The sequence below is a fragment of the Hyaena hyaena genome, unplaced genomic scaffold (genome assembly GCF_003009895.1).
Source record: "Hyaena hyaena isolate Hyena2069 unplaced genomic scaffold, ASM300989v1 scaffold_165, whole genome shotgun sequence".
NCBI classification, from domain to species: Eukaryota; Metazoa; Chordata; class Mammalia; order Carnivora; family Hyaenidae; genus Hyaena; species Hyaena hyaena.
In genome coordinates this window covers 1,713,044-1,737,798 of record NW_024080797.1, presented here as the reverse complement: position 1 = coordinate 1,737,798, position 24,755 = coordinate 1,713,044, and the positions used below count along the sequence as shown (strand labels likewise).

The window sequence follows — 24,755 nt, the reverse complement described above, 5'->3', positions numbered from 1 at the left end:
GAGTTCGAGCCCCACGTCAGGCTCTGGGCTGAGAGCTCAGAGCCTGGATCCTGCTTCGGATTCTGTGTCTCCCTCTCTCTCTGCCCTCCTCTGCTCACACTCTGTCTCTCAAAAATAAATAAATGTTTTAAAAAAAACAAAACAGATAAACAAAAAAAAACAAGCGAATTGGCAAACCTTCCCCAAATTCAGAAGGAAAAAATCCTGCCACATGAGGATGTAAGGAAATTTTGGAGTACATTACATCAGCCAGAGCACCGTTGATGACCATTTCAAACCCAATATGTTTGAGGAAGAAAATCATGCAAAGCTGACTAATAAAGCCAGAAGCAGTGGTATTACTTTACTTTTTTATGTTTCTAAACAAACCATAAAGTATGTAAAAGATGTATTTACTGGTTATTGTCCTAAAGAACACAAAGATGACATCATTTTCTTCCATGTACTTCACTTATTCAGTAGACCTTTACTTAACGCCTCTATGTTCAGGTACTGACCTAGGGCTTGGTAGATAATGGTGGCCAAGACTGTCTTTGCTCTCACCATACTTACTAATCTAGTAAAGAAAGCAAATAATAAATGATTACATGGATCTGGAAAGAAAAAAATACTCTTGAATAAGTCTTAACGGTATTTTATTCTACAGGTTTCATTAATCTACTTCAGGGGTTGACAAACATTTTCTGTAAAGAGCCAGACAGGAAATATTTTAAAGTTTGTGGGCCACACGGTCTCTGTTGCAACTATACGCACTGCACCAGGATGATGTGGAAACAGCCACAAACAATACATATGCCATTAAGCCTGGCTACGTTCTAATAAAGTTTTATTTACAAAAATAGGAATGGCATAGAACGGACACCCTGGCCCTAGTTTGCCAGTGCCTGATCCAGTTTAAAGAGCTAATAGTATCTACAAAACAAAATCTAAAGCACTTTCCGAAGCATAACTGAAAGCATTTAGACTTAGCAGTTCAAGCAGTTCAACTAGTTCAGACTATTTTCCTATTTTCTGAAAACGATTTTATTTATTTGATTTCAAAGTTGTTAAAACTTTGGAAAAGATCCTAGAAAATAACTAAAAGCACTCATCCTTAATCAAAAGCACATGCTTTTGAGTCTGCTTCTTTGTGGACTCAGAACTTTATCTGTATTCTTTTTGATTGTGTCAATAATTTGATACAGGAAAAACCTTGAGTTTCTGTATATTTAGAAACAGAATATTACTGCCACCTAACTCCGTAGAAATAAACTATAATGAATAAAAGCACCTCCACAGTTTGAACAAGATAAAAACAACACAATTTTTAAATTTGACCACTGAATAAAGATATTTCCTCCTCTCAAGTCTTCTGGGAACCAAGGAAAGAAATGAATGGAAAATCCTCTCTTGAGAATAGAGTCTGATGTGCGCTGCTCACCTTCCAGTTCTTTTTTCAATATACATAGGTTGTCTTGTTTTACTTAGTGAATGAATAACCTTCTCATTAGTAACCCAATGAGTATCTGAATGCGCTAGTGAATGTTCTTTATTGAACACAATGTGGCTAGCCCTCTCTTAAAAAAACAAAACAAAACAAAACCCCCCAAAAGCCCCAAGCTTTTAATTTCAAAACAAAAACATGTTTGTTAGAGAGAAAAATCAAATTAAACAAAACTGTAAAAAGGAAATGTGCCACCCTGTATTTCTGTGCACAGAAAGGCCACTGTTAGAGGAGTTTGGTGGGTAGCCTTCTAGACTTTGTATTCTAGCCTTGTCACACACATATCTACACACGATTGTTGAGTTTATGAATTTACCCTTTTTCTTTTAAGCAAAAATGGTATCTTACTTTGCACATGATTCTCCAACTTTTTTTGTCTATTATCAAAGACTTTTAAATTGTTCTTAATTCATGATCTAATAAGAATAAGACTTCTTTAAACTTGAAGTTATAGGAACAAAATTTTTTGAAAAACACAATGTTAAATTTCCAGCAAAATTTCCTGTAATCCACTCAAACATTTTAATTCTAAATAGCTTCATGATAAAAAAATTTCCTTATATTGCCCACTACTAAACGTCCTTACATTTCCCATCTTAAGTGGAAAACAATAAAAGGTGGCAACACTTACCAATATATTGTATTTTAATAGAAACATATATAGTTCATTCAAAAAAGTATTTTAATATAAACATCACTTATAAACAAAACCAAATAATAATATTATTGTAGTTCTAAAAAATTCCTGGTTTCTCTAAAACACTAAGATGCCACTTCAATAGTAATTGCTTCACATTTTCCAGTCTCTTGATCTGTGCACGTCACATGTAAAGATCCATCCCTAAAATAAACAAACAAAAAATAACATTTCATAAGCTCATTTCACAAAAGCAGAAAGCTCTGAAGAAATTATTTGAGGACTTTGGGCAAACAAGAGACAATTTTAATTTTTGAAAGAAGAGTACTGAGATAAACAATTTCAGTGTCTAAACTCAGTGTCCTATGCTCTAATTACACAGTTGTTCTCAAAAATTTCTTCCTACACCACTGAGACAGAAGCTGTATCCTTTGAAAACCATGCCGATAACGATCTCAAGTTTAAGGCTTTATGCAAACCGAAGATGCATCGTGCCATTTTCAAGCACAGGCCAAGGCAAACCTACCCTAATGAATTTGACATTCTTGCTAAATAAGTATGCTCATGGAATGAACTGTCTGTCCCTAATATTAATTTGGAAACAATTTACTTGCAAGACATGCTGTTATGGATGGTCAGTTGTTAGCAAAATGGTAATAGCTGGATTTAATTAGTAACTTGTTTCCTGGAGATTTTCTGTAGCAATGCTGAAATAAACTTATCCTTTCACAGAACAAATAATATGAATCATGTAAACCTTAAAAATTATATTTAAAATTGATAAAAATTATATCTTAAACTTGCACGGACCAGTTTTTTAAGTTGACCTCACCAAAACAGAATTCATAAAAAATTCAGAATGCAAATGATTTGAGATATACTTCTCTTTGTACAATATAGTAATTATGCAGGGCAAAAAATATAATTCACTGATAAAATCTTTGTAAGCTTTTAATACATGATTTGCCTAGAATAACAATGGGTGTAGAATCAACAAACTAACAAAAAAAGGCCAAGCCTCAAAGTCAATTTTCTTAAGATCAGAAATAGTTTAATTTTGTACCTTTTCATTGTAAGAACAGCTAATATATCACGTAATCCATTTTCTTTTTTGTCTAGATCCTGGAGTACGACCTGTTTATGTAAAAACAATACAAAGATGATTCAGTACTTTGATATATTAATAAACTGATACATCAATTATTCCCACAGACCAAATTTTACTCATTACTGAAACAAACCTTTTCAAATAGGGCAGTTCTCAATTTTCCTACCATTTACCAGAATCAGAAAATAGGATTAAGCTTTCCTAACTGGCAGTGTCTCCTCTAGAAGGACAACATATGTTTTTGTTCCTCTTAAATGTCATGTCCTAGACTAAAATGATTGTTTCTATGAAATATGCTTTGTCTCAGAAAATAAAGATGGCTTTTCTTTTTTGGTAATTAAGCCAATTGCCAGTAACATGTAAATTATATTTTGGTATATACTCCTTTTTAAAATATAAGTTTATTTATTTATTTTGAGAGAGAGAGAGAGTAGGGGAGGGGCAGAGAGAGAGGGAGAAAAAGAATCCCAAGCAAGCTCTGCACGGTCAAGTGCAGAGCCCGACACGAGGCTCGAACCCACGAACCACAAGGTCACGACCTGATATTCAAATATTTTTGAATTTTTAACAGTACACATAGAAGTATATACCAAAATGTCGGGCACCTGGGTGGCTCAGTCATTTAAGGGTCTGACTCTTGATTTTGGCTCAGGTCATGACCTTGTGGTTGGTGGGTTCAAGCCCCGCATTGGGCTCTGTGCTGAGAGCTAGCTCAGAGCCTAGAGCCTGTTTCAGATTCTGTGTCTCCCTCTCCCTCTGACCCTCCCATGCTCATGCTGTCTCTCTCTCTCAGAAATAAATTAAAAACATTAAAAAATTAAAAAAAAATTCAAATATGTTAAATACACTTGGAAAACCAATTTAAAGAAACACATGGCAAACTCTTTTGTACAACTAAGATTACATTCGTACGTTTGTATAAAGAGATATTAATGAATTTACTGTAAAATGCTTTGATTTCCTGAAGAAAGGTAGATCAATAAACCAAGTTTGGAAGTGACTTTTCAGATTTGCCAATATCAAGTTTTATGGCCTTAGGCAAGCACTATGTACCTTGGTTTACTAATCTGTAAAATGAAGAGGTTAGAACAGATGGGATCTCTAAAAGAACATCTTCCAAATTCAGTATTAGGTGACTAACTCTCGTCCTCCCGGCATCTGTAAGTCAGGACAGGGTGCCACCAGCTGCAGAGTCTTGGAGGAGTGTATGAAGGGAAATAAATGCACGAGAGAAGCTAAGGGAATACTAAGACAGCCAACTGAGTTTAGAAATACAGCACACAGCAAAGTGCTTATATAGTAATTCACATCAGAAACATCTAGATGAGCTTTCGAAAGCTTGACTACTCGAGGGAGCCCTACTCTACTAGATTCTACGATGCCTGAGGTGGAGCCCAGACAGGTTATGTGTGTGTTTTCATCATTCTTTTGTTGAAATTAGAGAACAGATATAAAGCTGAAAGCAATACACATTCTCCTTAGTTACCTACATTTGTTCTTCACTCTAGAGGTATTTCGTGCTCATGTCCTCTGCTGCTTGTTTAAGATTCAATACGAAGTGTTAAAAAGTAAAAAAAAAAAAAAAGAAACCCTCTTGGTACTTTCAAATCCACCCACTGTTAGGTTTCCTAAATATAGTTCAAATATTTAAAGATATTTTCTCTATCTGTGCTTGGATATTTATATACATGCACCTTTGCAAACATCACCTCCTTCACACACACTCATGCTCTCAAATTTTTTATTTAAATACAGATGACATCATACTGTAAATAAAGCTCTACCGTCTTTGTGTTTTAATGTAATTATATTTGGGGGCATGTTCCTAAGCAGATAATGTGGCTCCATTTCAATCCTATTAAAGGATGCAGAGGACTCTACAGTATGAAATATGAAAGTGGTATTTTGAAAAAGCAAAGGTATCTGTATCAGAGGCAGAATGTTAATAATGGCAATAAAGAGCAAGGGCCCAGGAGTAAAACCAACTAACGATAACTTTTAACTCAGCTTGGAAAATAGCAAGGTATTTATTGCCATGAATTTGTTTCTCAAACATCTATAAAATGACCATAATAATGTCATGGTATTTTGAGATTAGGTTTGTAAATTGCCTAGCACAGCACCTGGCATGTAGTAAACAAAAAAACGTCATTTTCCCTGCTGCTTACAATGCTTACATTTTACCAAGGAGGGTCAAGAGTACAAAGATGAACAGAAAAAATATATATATTGTATTTTATTTTCTTCTCTTTCAAATTAAAATTGCTTATTTCTCGTCTCTTTGAAAAGTAGCTAGAGGGGCTCCTGGGTGGCTCAGTAGGTTAAGCACCCAATTCTTGGTTTCAGGTCAGGTCATGATCTTGCAGTTCATGACTGTGAGCCCTGTGTGGGCCTCCGCGCCAACAATGCGAAGCCTGCTTAGGATTCTCTCTCTTTCTCTCTCTCCCTCCCCTGCTCATGTTCTTTCTCTCTCAAAATAAATAAATGTTTTTTAATGTTTATTTCTGAGAGAGAGAGAGAGAGCGAGCGAGCAAGTGAGCAGGGGAGGGTCGGAGAGAGAGGGAAACACAGATTCTAAAACAGGCTCCAGGCTCTGAGCTGGCTGTCAGCACAGAGCCTGACACAGGGCTCAAACCCACAAACTGCGAGATTATGACCTGAGCCAAAGTTGAACACCAACTGACTGAGCCACCCAGGCACCCCTAAATTTTTTAAAAAAATTAAGTAGGGGCGCCTGGGTGGCTCAGTTGGTTGAGCGTCAGGCTCTTGGTTTTGGCTCAGGTCACGATCTCCCAATTTCATGAGTTTGAGCCCCATATTGGGCTCTGTACTGGTAGTGCAGCGTGTGCTTGAGATCCTTTCTCCTCTCTCTCTGCCCTCCCCACACTCGTGCTATCTCTGTCTCTCTCAAAATAAACAAAAATAAACTTAAAAAATTCAAGTATTAGAAAAAACAAAAATAAATAAGAATTTAAAAAAGAAGAAATCCGTTCATAACAATGTGTGAGATATCCTATATACATTTTATGTTAATGGATATTGAGTCTCATGCAGAAGGAAAAGTTAAACAGCTTCACATGACTAATGCATTGTCCAATTTTATGTAATCACCTGTGCGAACTTGTCTTCCTTTTTTGCAGAGTTTTTCCCCTCAGATTCATAGAGTTCAAGGCATACTGAAGATATACTTCCAGGGGCTTGTAATGTGTGCTGTCTTCGAGCCGGCAAAGGAGTCCCTGATGGGAACAGTACTGTGAAGCTGTCAGCTCCTGATTCATCGACTCCCTAATAAACAGAAGAATAATACACATATCCTTTGATATTTGCCATTACAATGATAAAGCCATTCCTATTATAAATGTAATACTTATTCCTGTTTGATAACCAGGCAAAGAACACAGAGGTGATCATTAATCCCAATCTACTTCATTTAACAATAAATTGAGGGATGCCTGGGTGGCTCAGTCGGAGAACTGGCCGACTTCAGCTCAAGTCATGATCTCATAGTTCATGGGTTTGAGTCCTGTGTCAGGCTCTGTGCTGACAGCTCAGAGCTTGGAGACTGCTTAGGATTCTGTCTCCCTCTCTCTCTGACCCTCTCCCACTCACACTGTGTGTGTGTCTCTCTCTCTCTCAAAAAAATAATAAAATAAAATAAAAAAAATAAAAAACAATAAATTGAAACATGTATCTGTCTGTATTTGAAACTTACAATTAAATTACAGTTAAGAAATAAACATGCTAAGTAAATGCTAACTGAAAGAACATAAGAAACTGAGTAAACATAAAATTATAAATCTAATTTAAAATTTTTACCAGTATACAAAGTTTTACTATAAAAACATGGTATATATATAAAAACGTACGGTAGTAAACTTCTACTACTTTCATGGAAAAGTAAAGAAAAGCTAATCATACCTTAACTAAAATATCTTTGGCTGAACACTCGATCTTAAGAGACTCTTCCACTAGAAGGTTTTCTTTCCCAGTAAGAATCCCCGCTTCTATAGCTGCACCGATAGGGATGACTTCATCAGGAGGGATAGAATTCAGAAGCTCAACGGTTGGGAAAAGATCTTTAATCAGCTGCTGTAGCCTTGGGATGCGAGAAGACCCTCCGCAAAGGACAACCTAGAAAATAAAAATAATTTTCAGGTTTTTACTTTTAGAACAACAGTTGTTTCTTTACCACGTGTAATGGTAAAATACAAGAAGCCCTATTTTAACATATTTTATATCATACTTAAAATACATATAAATATATATTTAACACATTGCTGGTATTTAACAAATTCTTTACTCAGAAACCACAAAATTTAAAAAGGGGCAATCTCACTACACGTTGAAAATATAACACAGCCACAGACATGTGGCTCGTGATTAATTTTGGGCATATGAGGCTTAACCCTAAATCTGCATTTGAATAGGAAATATATTAATACTTTGCTTTATTCCAATATTTCTAAAAGAAACGTGTGCATAAATCTTACAGCATTTTTGTGACAATCTATGTTTGTCTTCAGCATGGAAGGATACTAAATTTTCCCGAGGAAAAACACGTTTTACAAAAATACATTTTAAGCTGTTGGTGCCATCTGATTCAATATGTTGTCTCTAAAGAATTTTATATAAAATTGATCCTTTACAAGCTCGTCTATACATCTAGCACCCCAACTTTTATGGCTGTCATGTGAGGGAATGGGGCTCCAAATCGCCCAGCTCTGCCAGTCACAGGGGCTGTCCAAAACAGAGAAGCAGGTTTTAAATCAGGGAAGTAGCACCCTCTGCCCAGTGGCTACATACTGGGGCTCAGCACAGACAGAGCCAGGCAAAGACGCCCATTTTCCAATTTCTCCCTGGAAGAGGTTTAACTGCACACTTCCCAGTTGCTACCTGAAAGTTTGGCTTCTAAACATCCTGTATGGAGGTGCTGACCACGATCCTCCTCGAGGCACTGAGAGTATAGGCACGGCCTCAACTACTGAAAGCCACCAAGAACAGAGATGGCAGCTTAGACACAAAGGTGTGCAAGGCAACCAGGCACTTACAGGGGGTTGACAGACAAAGTTCCTATGTAAGGCCAGTGTACCTAGACTGGAAGAGGTGACTGTTTTATGTAATGCAAATAAACCAACAAAGAGTCAATATATGTATTCCAAACAAAATAACAAAATAAGTCTTCAGAAGCCTATCTTCATAAAAAAAGGTAAGTGATTTTCCCAAAAGAGTTTGAAATAACAGTAATAAAGATAATCACTAAGGTCAGGAGAGTAATGAATAAATAAAATGAGAATTTCAACAAAAAGATAGAAAATATTAAAAAATACCAAATAGAAATCAGAGTTGAAGAATATAACTGAACTGAAAAAATTCAATACAAGTGTTTGACAGCAGACTATATCAAATGAAAAAAAAAAAAAAGGATCTGTGAACTCAGAGACAGGATAGAGGAATTTATCTAAACAGAGCAAAAAAAAAAAAAGAAGAAGAAGAAAAAGAAGTAAGATAGCTTAAGGGACTTATCGGACAACAGTAGGCACACTAATACACATAGTATAGGGGCCCCAGAAGGAAAAAAGAAAAAGGAGCAGAAAGCTCATAAAAAAGGCTGAAAACTTACCTAACCTGGGGAAAGAAACAGAGATCCGGATCCAATAAGCCCAAAAATTACCAAATAAGATGAATAAAGAGATCCACAGTGGAACACATTATAATTAAAGTGTCAAAAGTTAAAGACAAAGAGAAAATCTTAAAAGCAGCAATAGAAAAACAACTTGTTACATACCACGGAACTCCCATAAGATGATAAGCAGATATTTCAACAGAAATCTTGCAAACCAAAAGGCAGATATTCAAAGTGCCGAAAGAAAAAAACCTGTCAGCCAAGAACACCCAGCAAAGCTGTCCTTCAGAACTGAAGGAAAGATAAAATGTTTTACACACAAACAAAAGGTTATACACACACACAAACAAAGGGAGTTTATCACCACCAGACCAGCCTTACAAGCAATGTTCAAGGGAGTCCTTCAAGTCCAAACAAAAGAATGCTGAATAAAAACATGAAAGCATACGAAACAATAAAACTCACTGGTAAAGGTAAATATACAGTTTACCCTTGAATAATTAGAGAGTCAGGGACACGATCCCCTGCATAGTTGAAAATCAATGTAAAACTTCTGACTAACCCCAAACTTAACTATTAATAGCCTACTGTGGTCAGAAGCCTTACCAATAACACAGTCGATAAATATATATATTGTATATGTATTATATACTGTATTCTTACAATAAAGTAAGCTTAAGAAGAGAAAATGTTATTTAAAAAATCATGAAGAAGAAAAAAACATACCTAGAGTATTGCACTGTATTTATTGAAAAAAAAAAATCTCCCTCTGAGTGGATCTGTGCAATTCAAACCTGTGTTGCTCAAGGGTCACCTCTGGTTAAATTCAGAATATTCTAATATTGTAATGGTAAAAGATAAGTCGCTTGTAACTCTAGCAGAACGGTTAAAAAACAAAGACATAAAAATAACTGTAACTACAATAACTTGATAATAGATATATAATATAAAAAGATGTAAACTGTGATGTCAAAAACATAAAAGTTGAAGGAGTGTAGAAATGTAGACCTTTCATATGTGTTTGAAGTTGTTATCAGCTTCAAATACGTTATTATGACCCCAAGATGTTTTATATAAGTCTCATGGTAACCACAAAGCAAAAACTTATGATACAACAAAAAAGAAAGCTATCAAAGCATACCAATATTTAAAAAAAAACATCAAATCACAAAGGAATAGAGATGAAAGAAACAATGAGCTACAAGATAAAAAACAATTAACAAAATGCAATAGTAAGTTCATAGTTATAAAAAATTAAATTATTTTCTGTACACTAACCATAAATTACTAGAAAGAGAAACTAAGAAGACAGTCCCATTCATAACAGCAATAAAAAAACTAAAATACTTGGGAATAAATTAACCAAGGAGGTGAATGACCTGTACACTGAAAACTATAAAGATACTGATGAAAGAAACTGAAGACACAAACAAGTAGAAAGATATTTCATGTTTATGGATTGGAAGAATTAATATTGTTAAATGTCATTACTACACAAAGTGATCTACAGATTCAATGCAGTCTCTATCAAAATTCCAATGGCATTTTTCACAGAAATAGCAAGAACAATCCTAAGATTCATATGGAACCACAAAAGACCCGAAATAGCCAAAGCAATCTTGAGAAAGAACAAGACTGGAGCATCATACTTCCTGATTTCAAAATATCTTACAAAGCCACAATAATCAGAACAGAATGTACTGGCATAGAGGCAGACACACAGATCAACAGAAAAGAACAGTGAGCCCAAGAAGCAATCTATGCATATAGGGTCAATTAATTTTCAACAAAGGAACCGAGAATATACAACAGGGAAAGGACAGTCTCCTTAATAAATGGAACGTGGAAAAGTGGATATCCACATGCAAAAAAGTAAAACTGGACCACTATGTTACCACCACACACAAAAATTATCTCAAACTGAAGGCTGGAATTATGACCTGAAACTATAAAACTCTTAGAAGAAAACTTAGGGAGGAAGGTCCTTGACACTGGTCTTTGCAAGGAGATTTTTGGATTTGACACCCAAAGTCAAGGCAATAAAACCAAAAACAAACAGGGAGGACTACACCAAAGTGAAAAGCTCCTGAATAACAAAAGAAACCATCAACAAAATGAACAGGTAACCAAATAAAAGGGAAGAAGTATTTGCAAATCACTTATCTGGAAAGGGGTTAATATGCAAAATATACAAGGAAGTCACAAACTCAACAGCAAAAAACCAACTCAATCAAAAAAAAAAAAAAAAAAACCAGACAAAGGACCTGAAGAGATATTTTTCAGAAGAAGATATAAAAGACACATGAAAAGATGCTCAACATGACTAATTATAAGACAAATGAAAATCAAAACCACAATGAGATATCACCTCATACGTGTTAGGGGTGGCTGTCATCAAAAACCTAAAGGATATAAGTACTGGCAAAAATACAGACAAAAGGGAACTCCTGCACCCTGCTGGGAATGTAAACTGATAGTCACTATGGAAAACAGTATGGAAATTTTTCAAGAAATTAAGAAATAGAATTACCGTATGATCCAGCTATCTTACTTCTAAGTATATACTCAAAGTAAATGAAATCACTACCTCAAAGAGATACTTGTACTCTCATGTTGATTATAGCATTATTCACAATAGCCAAGGTATAGAAATATCCTAAGTGTCTGTTGATGGATGAATGGGTAAAGATGTGGTATATATATGAACACAATGCAGTATTATTCAGCCTTAGGGGAAAAAAAGAAAAAAAAAGGAAATCCTGTCATTTGCAACAACACTCTGAGTGAACCTGCAAGGCATTATGTGAGGTAAATCAGCCAGACAGAGAAAGACAAATACTGCATGGTGCCACTTATATGTGGAATCTGGGGGGGGAAAAAAAAAAAGTCAAACTCATAAGGAAGAAGAAAAGTGGTTGGAGTTGGAGCATGGGGAAAATAGGGAGAGGATGATAAAAGGGTACAAAATTTCAGTTGTAAGTGAATAAGGTTTGAGGATCTAGTGTATAACATGGTGACTACAGTTGATAATAATTGTACTATGTAATTAAGGTTCGCTAAGAAAGCAACCTTTAAGTGTTTTCATCCTCAGCTCAAAAAGGTAAAAATATGGGCTGAGCTATATGTTAATTAACTCCACAGTGGGAATCCTTTCACAGTGGTGTATACATCTAACAAATGTCACGCGGTCTGCTAGGAATATCTTAAAATTGTTTTTGTCAATTACACTTCAATAGAGCTGAACAAAATCACTCCTTTGTAAGTACCTTTAATTTCCTTATTAGTTCGTACATTTAACACTTATAACTCCATAGGCATTCAGAATATTGAATAAATAGGTAGGCTGAGAAGGGAAATTATCAATAACCACTTCTTATTTCACAGTCTTTTCAGAGAAAAGGATCCACTGACGAAAGAAAAGGTCTCTTTAGCATTAGATGTGAACTGATGAGTAATACCATACTGATCTCGAGGTGAGGGCATGAGGAACATCAGCTGAGTGATATCAAAAGAAAAAGAAAAGCAAGGTTGCCTTGGCTAAGTTCCCTAAGACTTCCCTAAAAGGTCTGTTTTGGAGATAAGTAAAAAATAAGTCTTCTCTAAAATGTTACGATCCCAGGTAAATAATATGAGAATGAGAAAGTAGAATATGCCCTTTCAAATTTCTCATAGTCAATTTCAAAAAGCTTTATTAATAAGCAATTAAGTGATGCTATACAAAAAAATTATCAAACTAGAAAACTTTGGCTTTGGAATTTTCATTTTAAAAAGTAAAAAAATATGACCCTATGACTGAGTAATTGCACTACTAGGTATTTATCCAAAGGATCCAGGAGGGCTATTCCAAAGGGGCACATGCACCCCATGTTTACAGCAGCACTATCGACAAGAGCCAGAGTATGGAAAGAGCCCAAATGTCCACCGACTGATGAATGGATAAAGATGTGGTATATATATATACAGTGGAGTATTACTCGGTGATCAAAAAGAATGAAATCTTGCCATTCGCAACAACGTGGATGAAACTTGAGTGTATTATGCTAAGCAAAATTAGTCAACGACAGACAAATATACGACCTCACTCATATGTGGAATTTAAGATACAAAACAGATGAACATAAGGGAAGGGAAGCAAAAATAAGATAAAAACAGGGAGGGAGACAAACCATAGATACTCTTAAATACAGAGAACAAATTGAGGGTTGCTGGAGGGGTTCTGGGTGGGGGGGATGGCCTAAATGGGCAAGGGGCATTAAGGAGGGCACTTGTTGGGATGAGCACTGGGTATTCTATGTAAGTGATGAATCACTAAATTCTACTCCTGAAATCATTATTACAATACATGTTAACTAACTTGGATGTAAATTTAATTAATTAATTAATTAATTTAAAAAACCCAAATGATAAAAAAGTAAAAAATACTAACAATGTGTTACTATTAATGTTGACAGTAACCAACAAGTTTTCATTTAAATAAATTCTTTAAATATCTAGTCTTTAGTAGATTTCTTTTACGACTTAAATTTTAGTAGAAAATACATATTTTGAACATAAATAACTTCTCTTACCAAAGGCTTTTCAAATATAACTTTCACAGTAATTTCATAAAACTGCTAAGGAAAATCAAACCACCATAACTATGTGGGTATTAAAAACATGAATCTAAACAACAAAGAAGAAAATTAAAAATACTCCAGATTATCCTAAACATATGAAAACAATAAAATCTGTTAAAGCCTGTGGAATAAAACCAAAGCTATTGAATAGTAAAACTGTAGTTAACTTTTTTATTAGAAAAAGGAATACATGAAAAAAACTAACTGGAATTCAATATAAGAATTTAGAAAAATAATTAAAGTATCCTGGAAAGACTGGAAGAAATATGGAGAAAAAGAGAAATAAAACAATTAGAGAAGAGAAAAACATGACTTGAAAAATCTTTACTAAAGAAGTGTTTTTGGGGGTAGTAGTAGCAGGAGTTGGAGCAAAAAAACCTAACAAAAACAAAAACACAACAAAACATATTCTGTCAAATCTAGGAAAAGGAAAAACAGAAAAACTCAAAAAGCAAAAAGAGAGAAACTGGTTGGTTTTAATTTCAAGAACTTCTCTATACTTTAAAATTTTAGTTTCAAAGGGCACCTGGGTGGCTCAGTGTCTGACTCTTGGTTTCAACTCAAGTCATGATCTCATGGTTTGTCGGCTGGAACCCTGCATCAGGCTCTGCACTGACAGCATGGGTGAGCCTGCTTAGGATTCTGTCTGTCTGTCTATCTCTCTGCCCCTCCCCTGCTCACTCTCTCTCTAAAAATAAATCAATAAACATTAAAAAATATTTTACTATCAAAAGATACATAAAAATAAACAATTATAAGATTATACAAAGTCATATGTTAAAAGTTTAAGAAATCATCATGAAATAGGTCTATAAAATACATAAATTAAAGACTGAAGCTGTGGGCCGCCTGGGTGGCTCAGTCGGTTGGGCGTCTAACTTCCGCTCAGGTCATGATCTCACAGTTCGTGAGATCGAGCCCTGCATCGGAGTCTGTGCTAACACCTCAGAGCCTGGAGCCTGCTTGTGATTCTGTGTCTCCCTCTCTCTCTGCCCCTACCCCACTACCGCTCTTTCTCTCAAAAATAAGCATTAAAAATTTTTTTTTTTTTTAATATATATATTTTTTAATTTATTTCCAGGAGAGAGAGAGCGAGCGTGAGCAGGGGAGGGTCAGAGAGAGAGGGAGATACAGACTCTGAAGTAAGCTCCAGGCTCTGAGCTGTCAGCACAGAGCCCGACGCGGGGCCCGAACCCGCGAACCGCGAGATCATGACCTAAGCGAAAGTCGGACGCTCAACCGACTAAGCCACCCAGGCGCCCCAAAAATTTTTTTAGAAAGATGGGTTTAATGTTTGTTTATTTTTGAGAGAGAAAGACAACAGAGCATGAGCAGGGGAGGGGCAGAGAGAAAGGGAGACACAGAATCCAAAGCAGGCTCCAGGCTCTGAGCTGTCAGCACAGAGCCCGATGCGGGGCTGGAACACATGAGCTGTGAGATCATGACCTGAGCCGAAGTCGGATGCCCAACCAAGCCACCCAGGCACACTTAAACCCATCTTTCAATGTAGTAGGAAGATGAAAGAGAGACCATGAGGATCATGTGTTTCAAGAAAAATGGTGGGGAATGTATTTCCTTTTTTGAAGAACTGTATTGTACAGTCAACCTGCTATTCTATGTGGCTGTCAGGCAGCTTAACTATGGTAATATATCGTCCTTAAGATATTCATATAGTTTATGTATAGAAAGAAATGGACTTTTTTTCATACTATCTGTGAGAAAACTCTCTGCACAGGTGCAACAGGTATGATAGATCAAATGTTGTCTTTCTGACTGACATGTTCTGCATAAACACTACCAATACTTCTGTCCCTATAAAATATTCAATTTGTTGGCTCCTAGAGAAACGAATACGTTGGAAAACTCACTTTGCAAGGGATCTCGCAAACTTTGTTATGTTGAACTTAATTTACAGATATGAAAGTGACAACCTAAAATCATATTCCTACATTATGTGGTTAAAGATTGACTGATTTAATCATTCATTCATTCATTCAGTAGGCTTCATGCCCCGCACAGAGCCCAAAGTGGAGCTTGAACTCATGACCCCGAGGGCAAGATCTGAGCTAAGATCATGAGTCAAACCCTTGGGGCGCCTGGATGGCTCAGTCGGTTAGGTGTCCGACTCTTGGTTTTGGCTCAGATCATGATTTCATGGTTCGTGAGTTTGAGCCCCACATGGGGTTCTGCACTGTTAAGTGCAGATTCTCTCTCTCTCCTTGTCTCTGCCTATCCTGCTCTCTCTCTAAAAAGAAAAAGAGTTGGACGCTTAACTAACTGAGCTACCCAGATGCCTCAACAGTTGATTTTAGATTTCTACATAGATCTTTGGAGTATTTACGCTAATTATATAGTTAAAAACCACTGTACAAAGGTTCTATCCTTGTTTAGAGAAACCTATTTTGTGAGTATTTTTCATCATCAACATGAAAAAACTGAAATGTTACTTCTAGATAAAGGATTTAAGGCTGAATCCCCTATCAAAAAATAACTCAAAATGTAAGATCTGACAGTGGCATTGTGGAACAGAAGAAAAGGGGTTTCAGGTTCCAAATCCGGAGAAATTTGTTGTGAAAGAAGTATTAATTATTAAATATTTCTATTTGTCAATTTGCTATTTTTTTTCAAGTTGGAATTTAAAATGTAACCCTATCAGATATTTATATTTTTCTAGTGAGTTCAGATTGATCATTTCTGGCAGTTGTGTTTTCTTACACCTGACCCCTTGACTCACTGTCACGCCTGGCCCCTACAGCTGCTTGAGCGTGTCACCTCTCCCACACAGTGCCTCGGGCTACGAAGGAAAGGAAGGTAATATTAGCCTCGTTCCTGAAGAACACTGTGTATGATTATATTACTTTGGCATAAAAGGGAGCTAAAGTGCTGGAAGTTTTGGCTTAGAAGGTATTATTCTGAGTAAATGAATCAGATATAGTGTGGTATTGTGTCATTCTAAGTAAGTTCAAGCACTTGAGCCACAAGGATTAAATTTCCAGGATATGAAAGTGACCACCTAAAATCATATTCCCATATGGCCGTATTGAGCATCTTTCAGGAGTATTGTTTTTTTTCTTCCATTTTTTTGAGAGGGAGAAAGAGAGAAAGGGAGAACATGAACAGAGAGCAGCAAAGGAAGAGGGAAAGAGGGAATCTTGAGCAGACTCCGCCCCCAGCACAGAGCCCTATGCAGGGCTTGAACTCATAAACTATGAGGTCATGACCTGAGCTGAAATCAAGAGTCAGGCGCTTAACCGACTGAGCCCCCCAGGCACCCTCTTCTCAGGAGGTTTTTGTTTGCTTCTTTGTTTTGTTTTTAAGAGACAGAGAGAAGTCGCCTCTGCTTATAAAGGTGACTCCTTAGACAAGGTTGCCCATTGAGGAAGGAGCAGAGCAGGTCATGCTGTGCAGACAGAAGGAAGGAAGGCAGAGACAGGAAAGATGAGAGAAGGACCGAGCTGAGCCTCCAGCTTACAATATGCTTCCTATTTGGACAATGCTTGAGACTCCCCCATATGCCTCTGACTATCCCCTAAATAGAAGCCTTGGGGCCCTACCGATAAGCAATGGTCCAGGAGAAGCCACGAACAATGCATCATACAGGGATGAGAGAATGAGCTAGAGGCAAGTAGCTCACTGCTTTAGAACAATAAAGCCAATGGGGCGCCTGGGTGGCTTAGTCGGTTAAGCGTCCGACTCTCGCTTGGGTCATGATCTCGCGGTTCGTGGGTTCGAGCCCCGTGTCGGGCTCTGTGCTGACTGCCAGCTCAGAGCCTGGAGCCTGTTTCAGTCTGTGACTCCCTCTCTCTCTGACCCTCCCCTGCTCACGCTGTCTCTCTCTCTCTCTCTCTCCCAGAAATAAATAAAACATTAAAAAAAAAAAAGAACAATAAAGCCAAAAAGCAGGACCAATCCCCTCACCAGTATGTGATGTCAATAGGGGCTGCTTTGTTCAGACAAGTGGTTAAAATAGAGAAGCATCATCTAATCCTTTCGGCTACCTTCACATAAATAAGGTGAAAACAATAAATACATTATCACAGAAAAGTAATATATTAAAAGAATAATTCTTCATAATCAAATGAGGTCTATCCCAGGGATACAATGACGGTTCTACATTAGGAAATTGTCAATAATTTATCACACAGCTTTACAAATGTAAAGGAAACTATAAGACCGCTTTGCAGGTGTCCAAAAATACATTTGTAAGGACTCACCACCTATTTCATATTAAAACCCCTTTAAAAATAGGAAGAGAAATGCTTGATATTAGAAAGAGATCTATTTCAACCCAATTACCAATTATCATTTTTTTTTTTTTTTTTTTGGTTAAAAGACCCTACTAAAAAGAGAACAAAAGAAGGAAGTTCTGACCAAGGCAACCAAATTAAAAAAAAAAAAAAAAAAAAAGGAGGGGGCACCTGGGTGGCTCAGCCTGTTGAGTGCTTGGCTTTCTTTGGGCTCAGGTCATGATCCCAGGGTCATGGAATCAAGCCCTACATTGGGCTCGGCGCTGAGTGTGAAGCCTGCTTAAGGTTTTTTCTCTCTCTTTCCTTACCTCTGCCCCTTCCCCACTTGCACATGCTCTCTCTCTCTCTCTCAAATTGATTAAAAAAAAAAGTGAGGCATACATATTTGTAAGAGAAAAGTATCACCACTCATGTATAATCCTTGCCCAGAACTCAGCCTACCCCAGCTACCACCCATTTTCCTGCTGCCCTTATAGCAAAACTTCTCCAGAGAGTTTTCTGTACTCGACTATCCATGATCTCACCTTCTATTCTGCATTAAATTCACGCCAGTAACGTGCTTCTCTCCAATCACCTACACATTGCCAAGCCCAGTCAGTGGTCAAGCCTCGGGCCTTACCGCTGGCCTCCAGCAGCACAGGGCAGTTGAGGTTTCCCTCTCTTACCCAGACAGTTTTACTTGTCTCCTGGGTCTCATGTTTCCTCACTGGCTAGTCCTAAAGCCCCTGCATGAGATCCCCGTTAGGCTTGTAAATGTCCAGAGCCCCTGGACCCTGTCCTGAGGTGTCTTCTCTGTTGGGGCTCTATTTTGTAGGTCATTTCATCCAGTCATGGCTCTAAGCACACAGAGGCACTGACAAATAGGTCTCCAGGTCAGAACTCTCTCCTAAGATCCAGATTCGTATGTCCAACCACATGTACTCTTCACGCTGAAGCCAGAGGCATCCAAACTGTGATCTGATCCTGGTCCCTATCTCCCTTACCACTTGGTTCACTCAGTTCCACTCATTACCCTCACTGCTGGCGTTTAAAATCAAGCTTGCTCCCACCTCGCTGTTCCCTCTGCCTGGAAAACTGGCAGATGTGCATAAAACTGGTTTCTCTACCTCAGCAGATCTCTCATCAAAAGCCACCTCTGGGGCGCCTGGGTGGCTCAGTTGGTTAAACATCTGACTTCGGCTCAGGTCATGATCTCACGGTTCATGGGTTCGAGCCCCGCATCGGGCTCTGTGCCGATAGCTCAGAGCCTGGAGCCTGTTTCGGATTCTGTGTCTTCTGCTCTCTCTGCCCTTCCTCCACTTGCACTTTGTCTCTCTCTGTCTCTCAAAAATGAATAAACGTTAAAAAAAAAAAAAAAAAGCTACCTCCTTAGGGGGCGCGTGGGTGGCTCAGTCGGTTAAGCGTCTAACCTGGGCTCAGGTCATGATCTCACAGCTCATGAGTTTGAGCCCCGCGTCAGGTTCTGTGCTGACAGCTTAGAGCTTGGAGCCTGCTTCGGATTCTGGGTCTCCTTCCCTCTCTGTCCCTCCCTCCCCCACTCAAAACTAAATAAACATTAAAAAAAAAAGCCACCTCCTTAAATGGGGCTCTTACCTGAAAAATCACCTTTGCCACTAGCTATGCCCTTATCCTGCTTTATTTTTCTTCATAGCAGTTATCCTAACTGGGCACTCTTTTCTTTAAAAGAAAATTTTTTTTAACCTTTATTCACTTTTGAGAGAGCACAAGCAGGGCAGGAGCAGAGAGAGGGAGATACAGAATCTGAAGCAGGCTCCAGACCCTGAGCTGTCAGCACAAAGTCCAATGCAGGGCTCGAACCCACAAACCGTAAGATCATTATCTGAACTGTAGTTAGACGCTCAGCTGACAGAGCCACCTAGGCGCCCCTGGGCATTATTTTCTTTATATGTTCCTTTTCGTATTACCAGAATATCCCTACTACCATGTTAAGTTCTGTGAAGGCAAAGACTTTGTTATATTTATTGCTGTGCCTTAAGTGCCTAAAATCTGCTTGCACAGAATAGGTGTGCTCAATAATTAGTTGGGGATCAATTAGGAAATGAATTTAAGTGTATGCCAAGGAAATTTAGAAGATGCTATGAAAACATTAATACCAAGAGTTCATGTCATGGCAAAATATAAGATAAATAAGGAAAATCCAGTAAATATTCCATTTATAGCAAAAACAAATTAGAAAAGTATAAAAGACCTCTTGTGCACAAAAACCATAAATTCCACAGCCCACATAGTGATAATTTAATATAATATTAAGAGAAATGTAAAATTTAAGAAGATCTGAATAGAGGAAGATATCAACTTCGTGGTCAGGAAAACAAAATACCGTGAAGTTACATCCCAAATTATTTTAGAGACTTAATGAAACTAACAATATCATGGTGAGATTTTACATAAGAAGCTAAAAAATAACTCTGAAGTTCTCAACATAGTATGAATAAACAGAGTTTTTAAAAGTTGCAATATTAATAATGAAGGTTTATACCTACTAAAAAGAAAGTACATTGTTTTCTGGTAAGCAATTTGGTAACAAATATTAAAAGTTTTAAACTTTGGGATTTACTCCCAAATTTTATTCTACAGGAATTAAGGATGCTCCCAGAACCACAAAGAATGCTGTTTATAAAACCAAAGTAACCTACGTACAAAATAAAGAATTGGTTTTATACATTAAAGTATGTCAATACAATAAAATGTCACGTAGCTGTTAAAGTTGCAGCTGTAGAATGTGGGAGCTTGGTTAAAGTGGAAGGATTAGTCTATCAATCTAAGTCCTCTCTCGTAAGCCCTCAAAACTGACCACAAAGAAATCTAAGACGTAAGTGTACAATGGCAAAATAAAGGAGCGAGATCTTGAGTTTGGGATTTCAACAAATTCTGGAAGCTGGAAAAAAGAGGTGATTGTCTTATATGAAGTTTGGGAAAACCACAAAGAAAGCACGGACGTTTGATGCTCAGAATCCCTAAGTGGCTCAGGACTCGGGCAAGCACCACAGGAGGTGAGGGTGAAGGGCAGGTAGGCGTGAGAGCGGGAGGACACACAGTGACTCCCCAACCCCCCCCCCCCCCCCCCCAGAGAGAGGGCTTGGACCAGGTGTGGGTAGGGCCGGCAAGAGAGGGCATGAAAGCAGGGGGACGTGTGCACACTAAAGGCCAGGCCGGAAACCAGGCATGTCCTGCGCAAGCAAGAGGCCAGAAGAGCCCTGGGACAGAAACAAGTCCTGCTGGGAGCTGACTTGCAGACGCGAGGACGAGAAAGGAGGGGCACAACCAGGAGGGAAGGAAGAGCGCGGTGACGGTGACAGAGGCAAACCACCAGCCCTGACTCCAGCCCCGGCCCCACCAGTGACCGGCTTAACCTTTTTGGAAACCACTGTTTCCTCCTCTGAAAGCAGAGCTCATGATGCCTACCTCGCGGCCCGGCTGTGAGGATTCAATGTTTTGGGGCAGGTACACGTCCAGTCATTCCCTTCTCCCTCCCCGCCCGCTGCTGCCACTGCCCTGACTGTGCAACCCTCTCCACAGGGGGCGTGGGTCCCCCGCCCCGCGGTCAGGCCCAGTCACGTGTCCAGCTGTGGCCATCGGACTGGGGAGTCCAGCGAAGCGCACCGCGTCCCAACAGAAGCTTTTTAAAAGCCGTGTGTGTTCTCGCAAGCTCTCTTCCCCTGGCCATGAGAAATGACATCCCCGAGAGCTGCCCCTTCAGCCCGGGGTCACAGAATGCCAAGCACATTTTAGAAAACATACCTGCAGCCACCTTCAGCTGCACACCTTCAGCTGGGGGTTGTAAGAAGGTCAACAAACTAGAGACAACTCCGTGTTGAAGTTCTCAAAAGCTTGGACTTTAGAAATATCTGTTAACAGCATTCTTTATCCAAGGAATGTATCTGATCTGAATTCAAGCAAATGAGAACTGTACCATCTGTGATACGGTGGGATCTAAACGTCAGGGCTCTATGACCAGTAAATGAAGGAAGAAAACTTCCACTAATTGATCACTTATGCTATACGTGACATTTCACTTGATCCTCACAACAACTCTAAAGAAGACTGTAGGATATTAGTTAATATTCTAATTATGTAAAGCATTTGTAGAAACCAATTTTTTAAAAAACCGCAAAGATTAAAATAAATACGTAAGAAATATGAAGTATTTACACAGAAGGAAACACAAAACTAAACATTTAAGAAAAAATCCTCTAGTATCAATAAAATATTAAATTAAGACTCTCTTTCTTCAACAATTCTTTATCTTTAAATGATAAGACTCAGAGCCAGCGAGGTAAAATGCCTATCTTTAGGTACTGCTGATAATGAGTATTAGCTAATGTGACTCTTCCCATTAAAATTTAAATCTAAGTTAGTTAACATATAATGCTACTCTGTTAGAAGTTAATTGAAAGTAAAAGTAGTCTTACACTATTTATACTCTTCAGCCCAATAATTTTACAATGGGAAGGCACCCCAAATACGGTAAAAGCCGACGTCCAAAGGCGGGCATCACTGTGTAGGAGAGGGGGAAACCCACCCTAGTGTCCACAACAGAACAATGAAATAATCTGTGGTGCTTTCCCTTCCTAGCATATTAAGAATCTATTTAAAATTGTTTTTATGAATACTCTACAGTAATATGGGGAAAGGAATTGGTCATAACAGTATATAAGGAAAATAAAATTCAAAATTGTACATTCAGATTGGATAGTTAGGAATGTTCCAAAAATACAACAGTGGTTGCCTTTTGGTATTCCCTACATTTTTTTGTATATTTTTTAATTTATTTTTAATTTTTTTAAAATGTTTTATTTATTTTTGAGAGAGAGAGACAGAGTGAGCAGGCGAGGGTCAGACAGAAAGGGAGATACAGCATCCAAAACAGGCTCCAGGCCCTGAGCTAGCTGTCAGCACAGAGCCTGACACGGCGTTCGAACCCACAAACTGCGAGATCATGCCCTGAGCCGAAGCTGGACGCTTAACTGACTGAACCACCCAGGTGCCCCAATGAGTACTTTTTTAAAGGAGTAGAAATAATCTTGGGGGGAAAGGAAAATATTAACGATCTGAATATTTTTGAAAGTCTCAAAATACTTTCTTACATGAGCAGAGAGAAGTGGTATGGTGTATTGCTTAAGAGCAGACTTGGGAACTACACGGTGGTAAATCTTGGCTCAATGGCTAACTACATGATCGCCAGAAAGTTATTCATCGCTCTGTACCTCAGTGTGTTCACTTAAAATATGGGGATAAATAAAAGCACCTGCCTCATGGAGTTGCTGGTGAGGACTGAATGAGTTAATCCATGTAAAATACTTAGAAACACTGCGTGGCACATAGTAAACATCTAAATACCTGTCAGCTTTTGCTTACTTATTAAAAAATATTCTGTAGGGGCGCCTGGGTGGCTCGGTCAGTTAAGTGTCTGACTTCGGCGTGGGTCATAATCTGACAGTTCGTAGGTCCGAGTCTACATGGGGCTCCGCACTCTTAGTATAGAGCCTGCTTCGGATCTTCTGTGTCTCTATCTGCCCCTCCCCACTCTCAAAAATAAACATTAAAAAATAAAAAAAAAATATATATATACACACACACACACACACACACACACACACACATGGTGGAAAGAAACTATTCTTTTATGCTAGGAAACTGGTAAATATTTACCAATGGAGTCAGTAATAAAAAAGATTCAATTTTCCTTACTCATTAACACAAACTCAGAAAATATTTAAATTAACAAAAATATTATCTCAGTACCAAGGGGACATTTCCTAAATCCTAAGTCTGAAACTACTCCTAAAATAAATAAGAAAAATATAAAAGTATTACCTTATTGATATCATCTGCTGTAAATCCACTTTGTTCTAAGAGTTCTCTGATTGCTTCTATACACTTATGAAAAAGTGGAGAACAGAGAAGTTCAAATCTTGCTCTGTAGACACACACACACACACAAAGGAAAATGCAAGGAGAAAGGCTTAATACAATGAAACAAGACAAGTCTTCTTGTGAAGAGTAATGCCAAAGCCTACCGTAATGTTTTGAGAACAAGTTTATAGGGGGCGCCTGGGTGGCTCAGCTGGCTGAGCATTTGACTCTTGATTTCGACTCAGGTCATGATCTTATGGTTCGTGGGTTCGAGCAGAGCCTGCTTGGGATGCTCTACCTCTCTCTCTCTTTCTCTGTCTCTCGCTCTCTGCCCTTCCCCACCCCCTCACAAGCATAGTTCTCTCTCTTCCAAAATAAATACATAAACTTAAAAAAAAAAAAAAAAGAACAGGTTTATGATCAGAACAAGATTATTTAACACCTACTAGACTAACGCCACAGGGGGAAAACATCTGAGTTATTCATCTACAAATGTATGAAGACACTCAACGTCAAGTTCAGTTGGAAGATTCTTACCCATGGCTTACTTGTAAGCTTTCAAAAAACCTAAAAACAAATACTCAGTGTATGGCATTCCCAACAAAGCCACAGATTCAAATCAAACCATCATTTAGAAGTTTTTGCTATTTTTATATGCTAAAAGTTTAAAAAATTACTTCTCAGTATTTTTTCTTTATAATCTGAGACTATGCTGAGCATAAGTTTAGTTCTCTTGCTCTGAGAAGCTTGAATGCTAGTATATAATTTTAAGAAAGATCTATGTTTAGGGCGCCTGGGTGGCTCAGTTGGTTAAGCATCTGACTTCAGCTCAGGTCATGATCTCGTGGTCCAAGAGTTCAAGCCCCGTGTCGGGCTCTGTGCTGACAGCTCAGAGGCTGGAGCCTGCTTCGGATTCTGTGTCTCCCTCTCTCTCTGCCCCTCCCTCACTAGTGCTCTGTCTCTCTCTCTCTCAAAAATAAATAAAAACGTTAAAAAATTTTTAAAAATCTGTATTTATGAAAAATGCACTCCCTAATTTCATACTGAACTTAAACGCAGATGACTGATTTTTATTATTTGTGCTATCTGCAGATACTGAAACATACTTTACAGTTGAAATCTTTGTGATAAAGGTAAAATTTCCTTAATGAAAAACTACAATTT

General features: G+C 38.0%; 1 protein-coding gene across 1 annotated transcript in view; it reads right to left on the bottom strand.

Annotated features, from left to right (window-relative positions):
- Nucleotides 1-618: 618 nt before the first annotated feature.
- The window catches only part of HSPA14 (heat shock protein family A (Hsp70) member 14), a 45,157-nt gene continuing 21,020 nt past the window's right edge, over nt 619-24,755 (bottom strand). The window contains exons 10-14 of the mRNA XM_039239986.1: nt 23,553-23,655; nt 7,147-7,359; nt 6,340-6,513; nt 3,184-3,254; nt 619-2,324 (exon numbers count right to left, since the gene is read on the bottom strand). Coding sequence (XP_039095917.1) covers nt 2,246-2,324; nt 3,184-3,254; nt 6,340-6,513; nt 7,147-7,359; nt 23,553-23,655 — 640 coding nt within the window. The 3' untranslated portion in view covers nt 619-2,245. The remainder of the gene's footprint in view (nt 2,325-3,183; nt 3,255-6,339; nt 6,514-7,146; nt 7,360-23,552; nt 23,656-24,755) is intronic.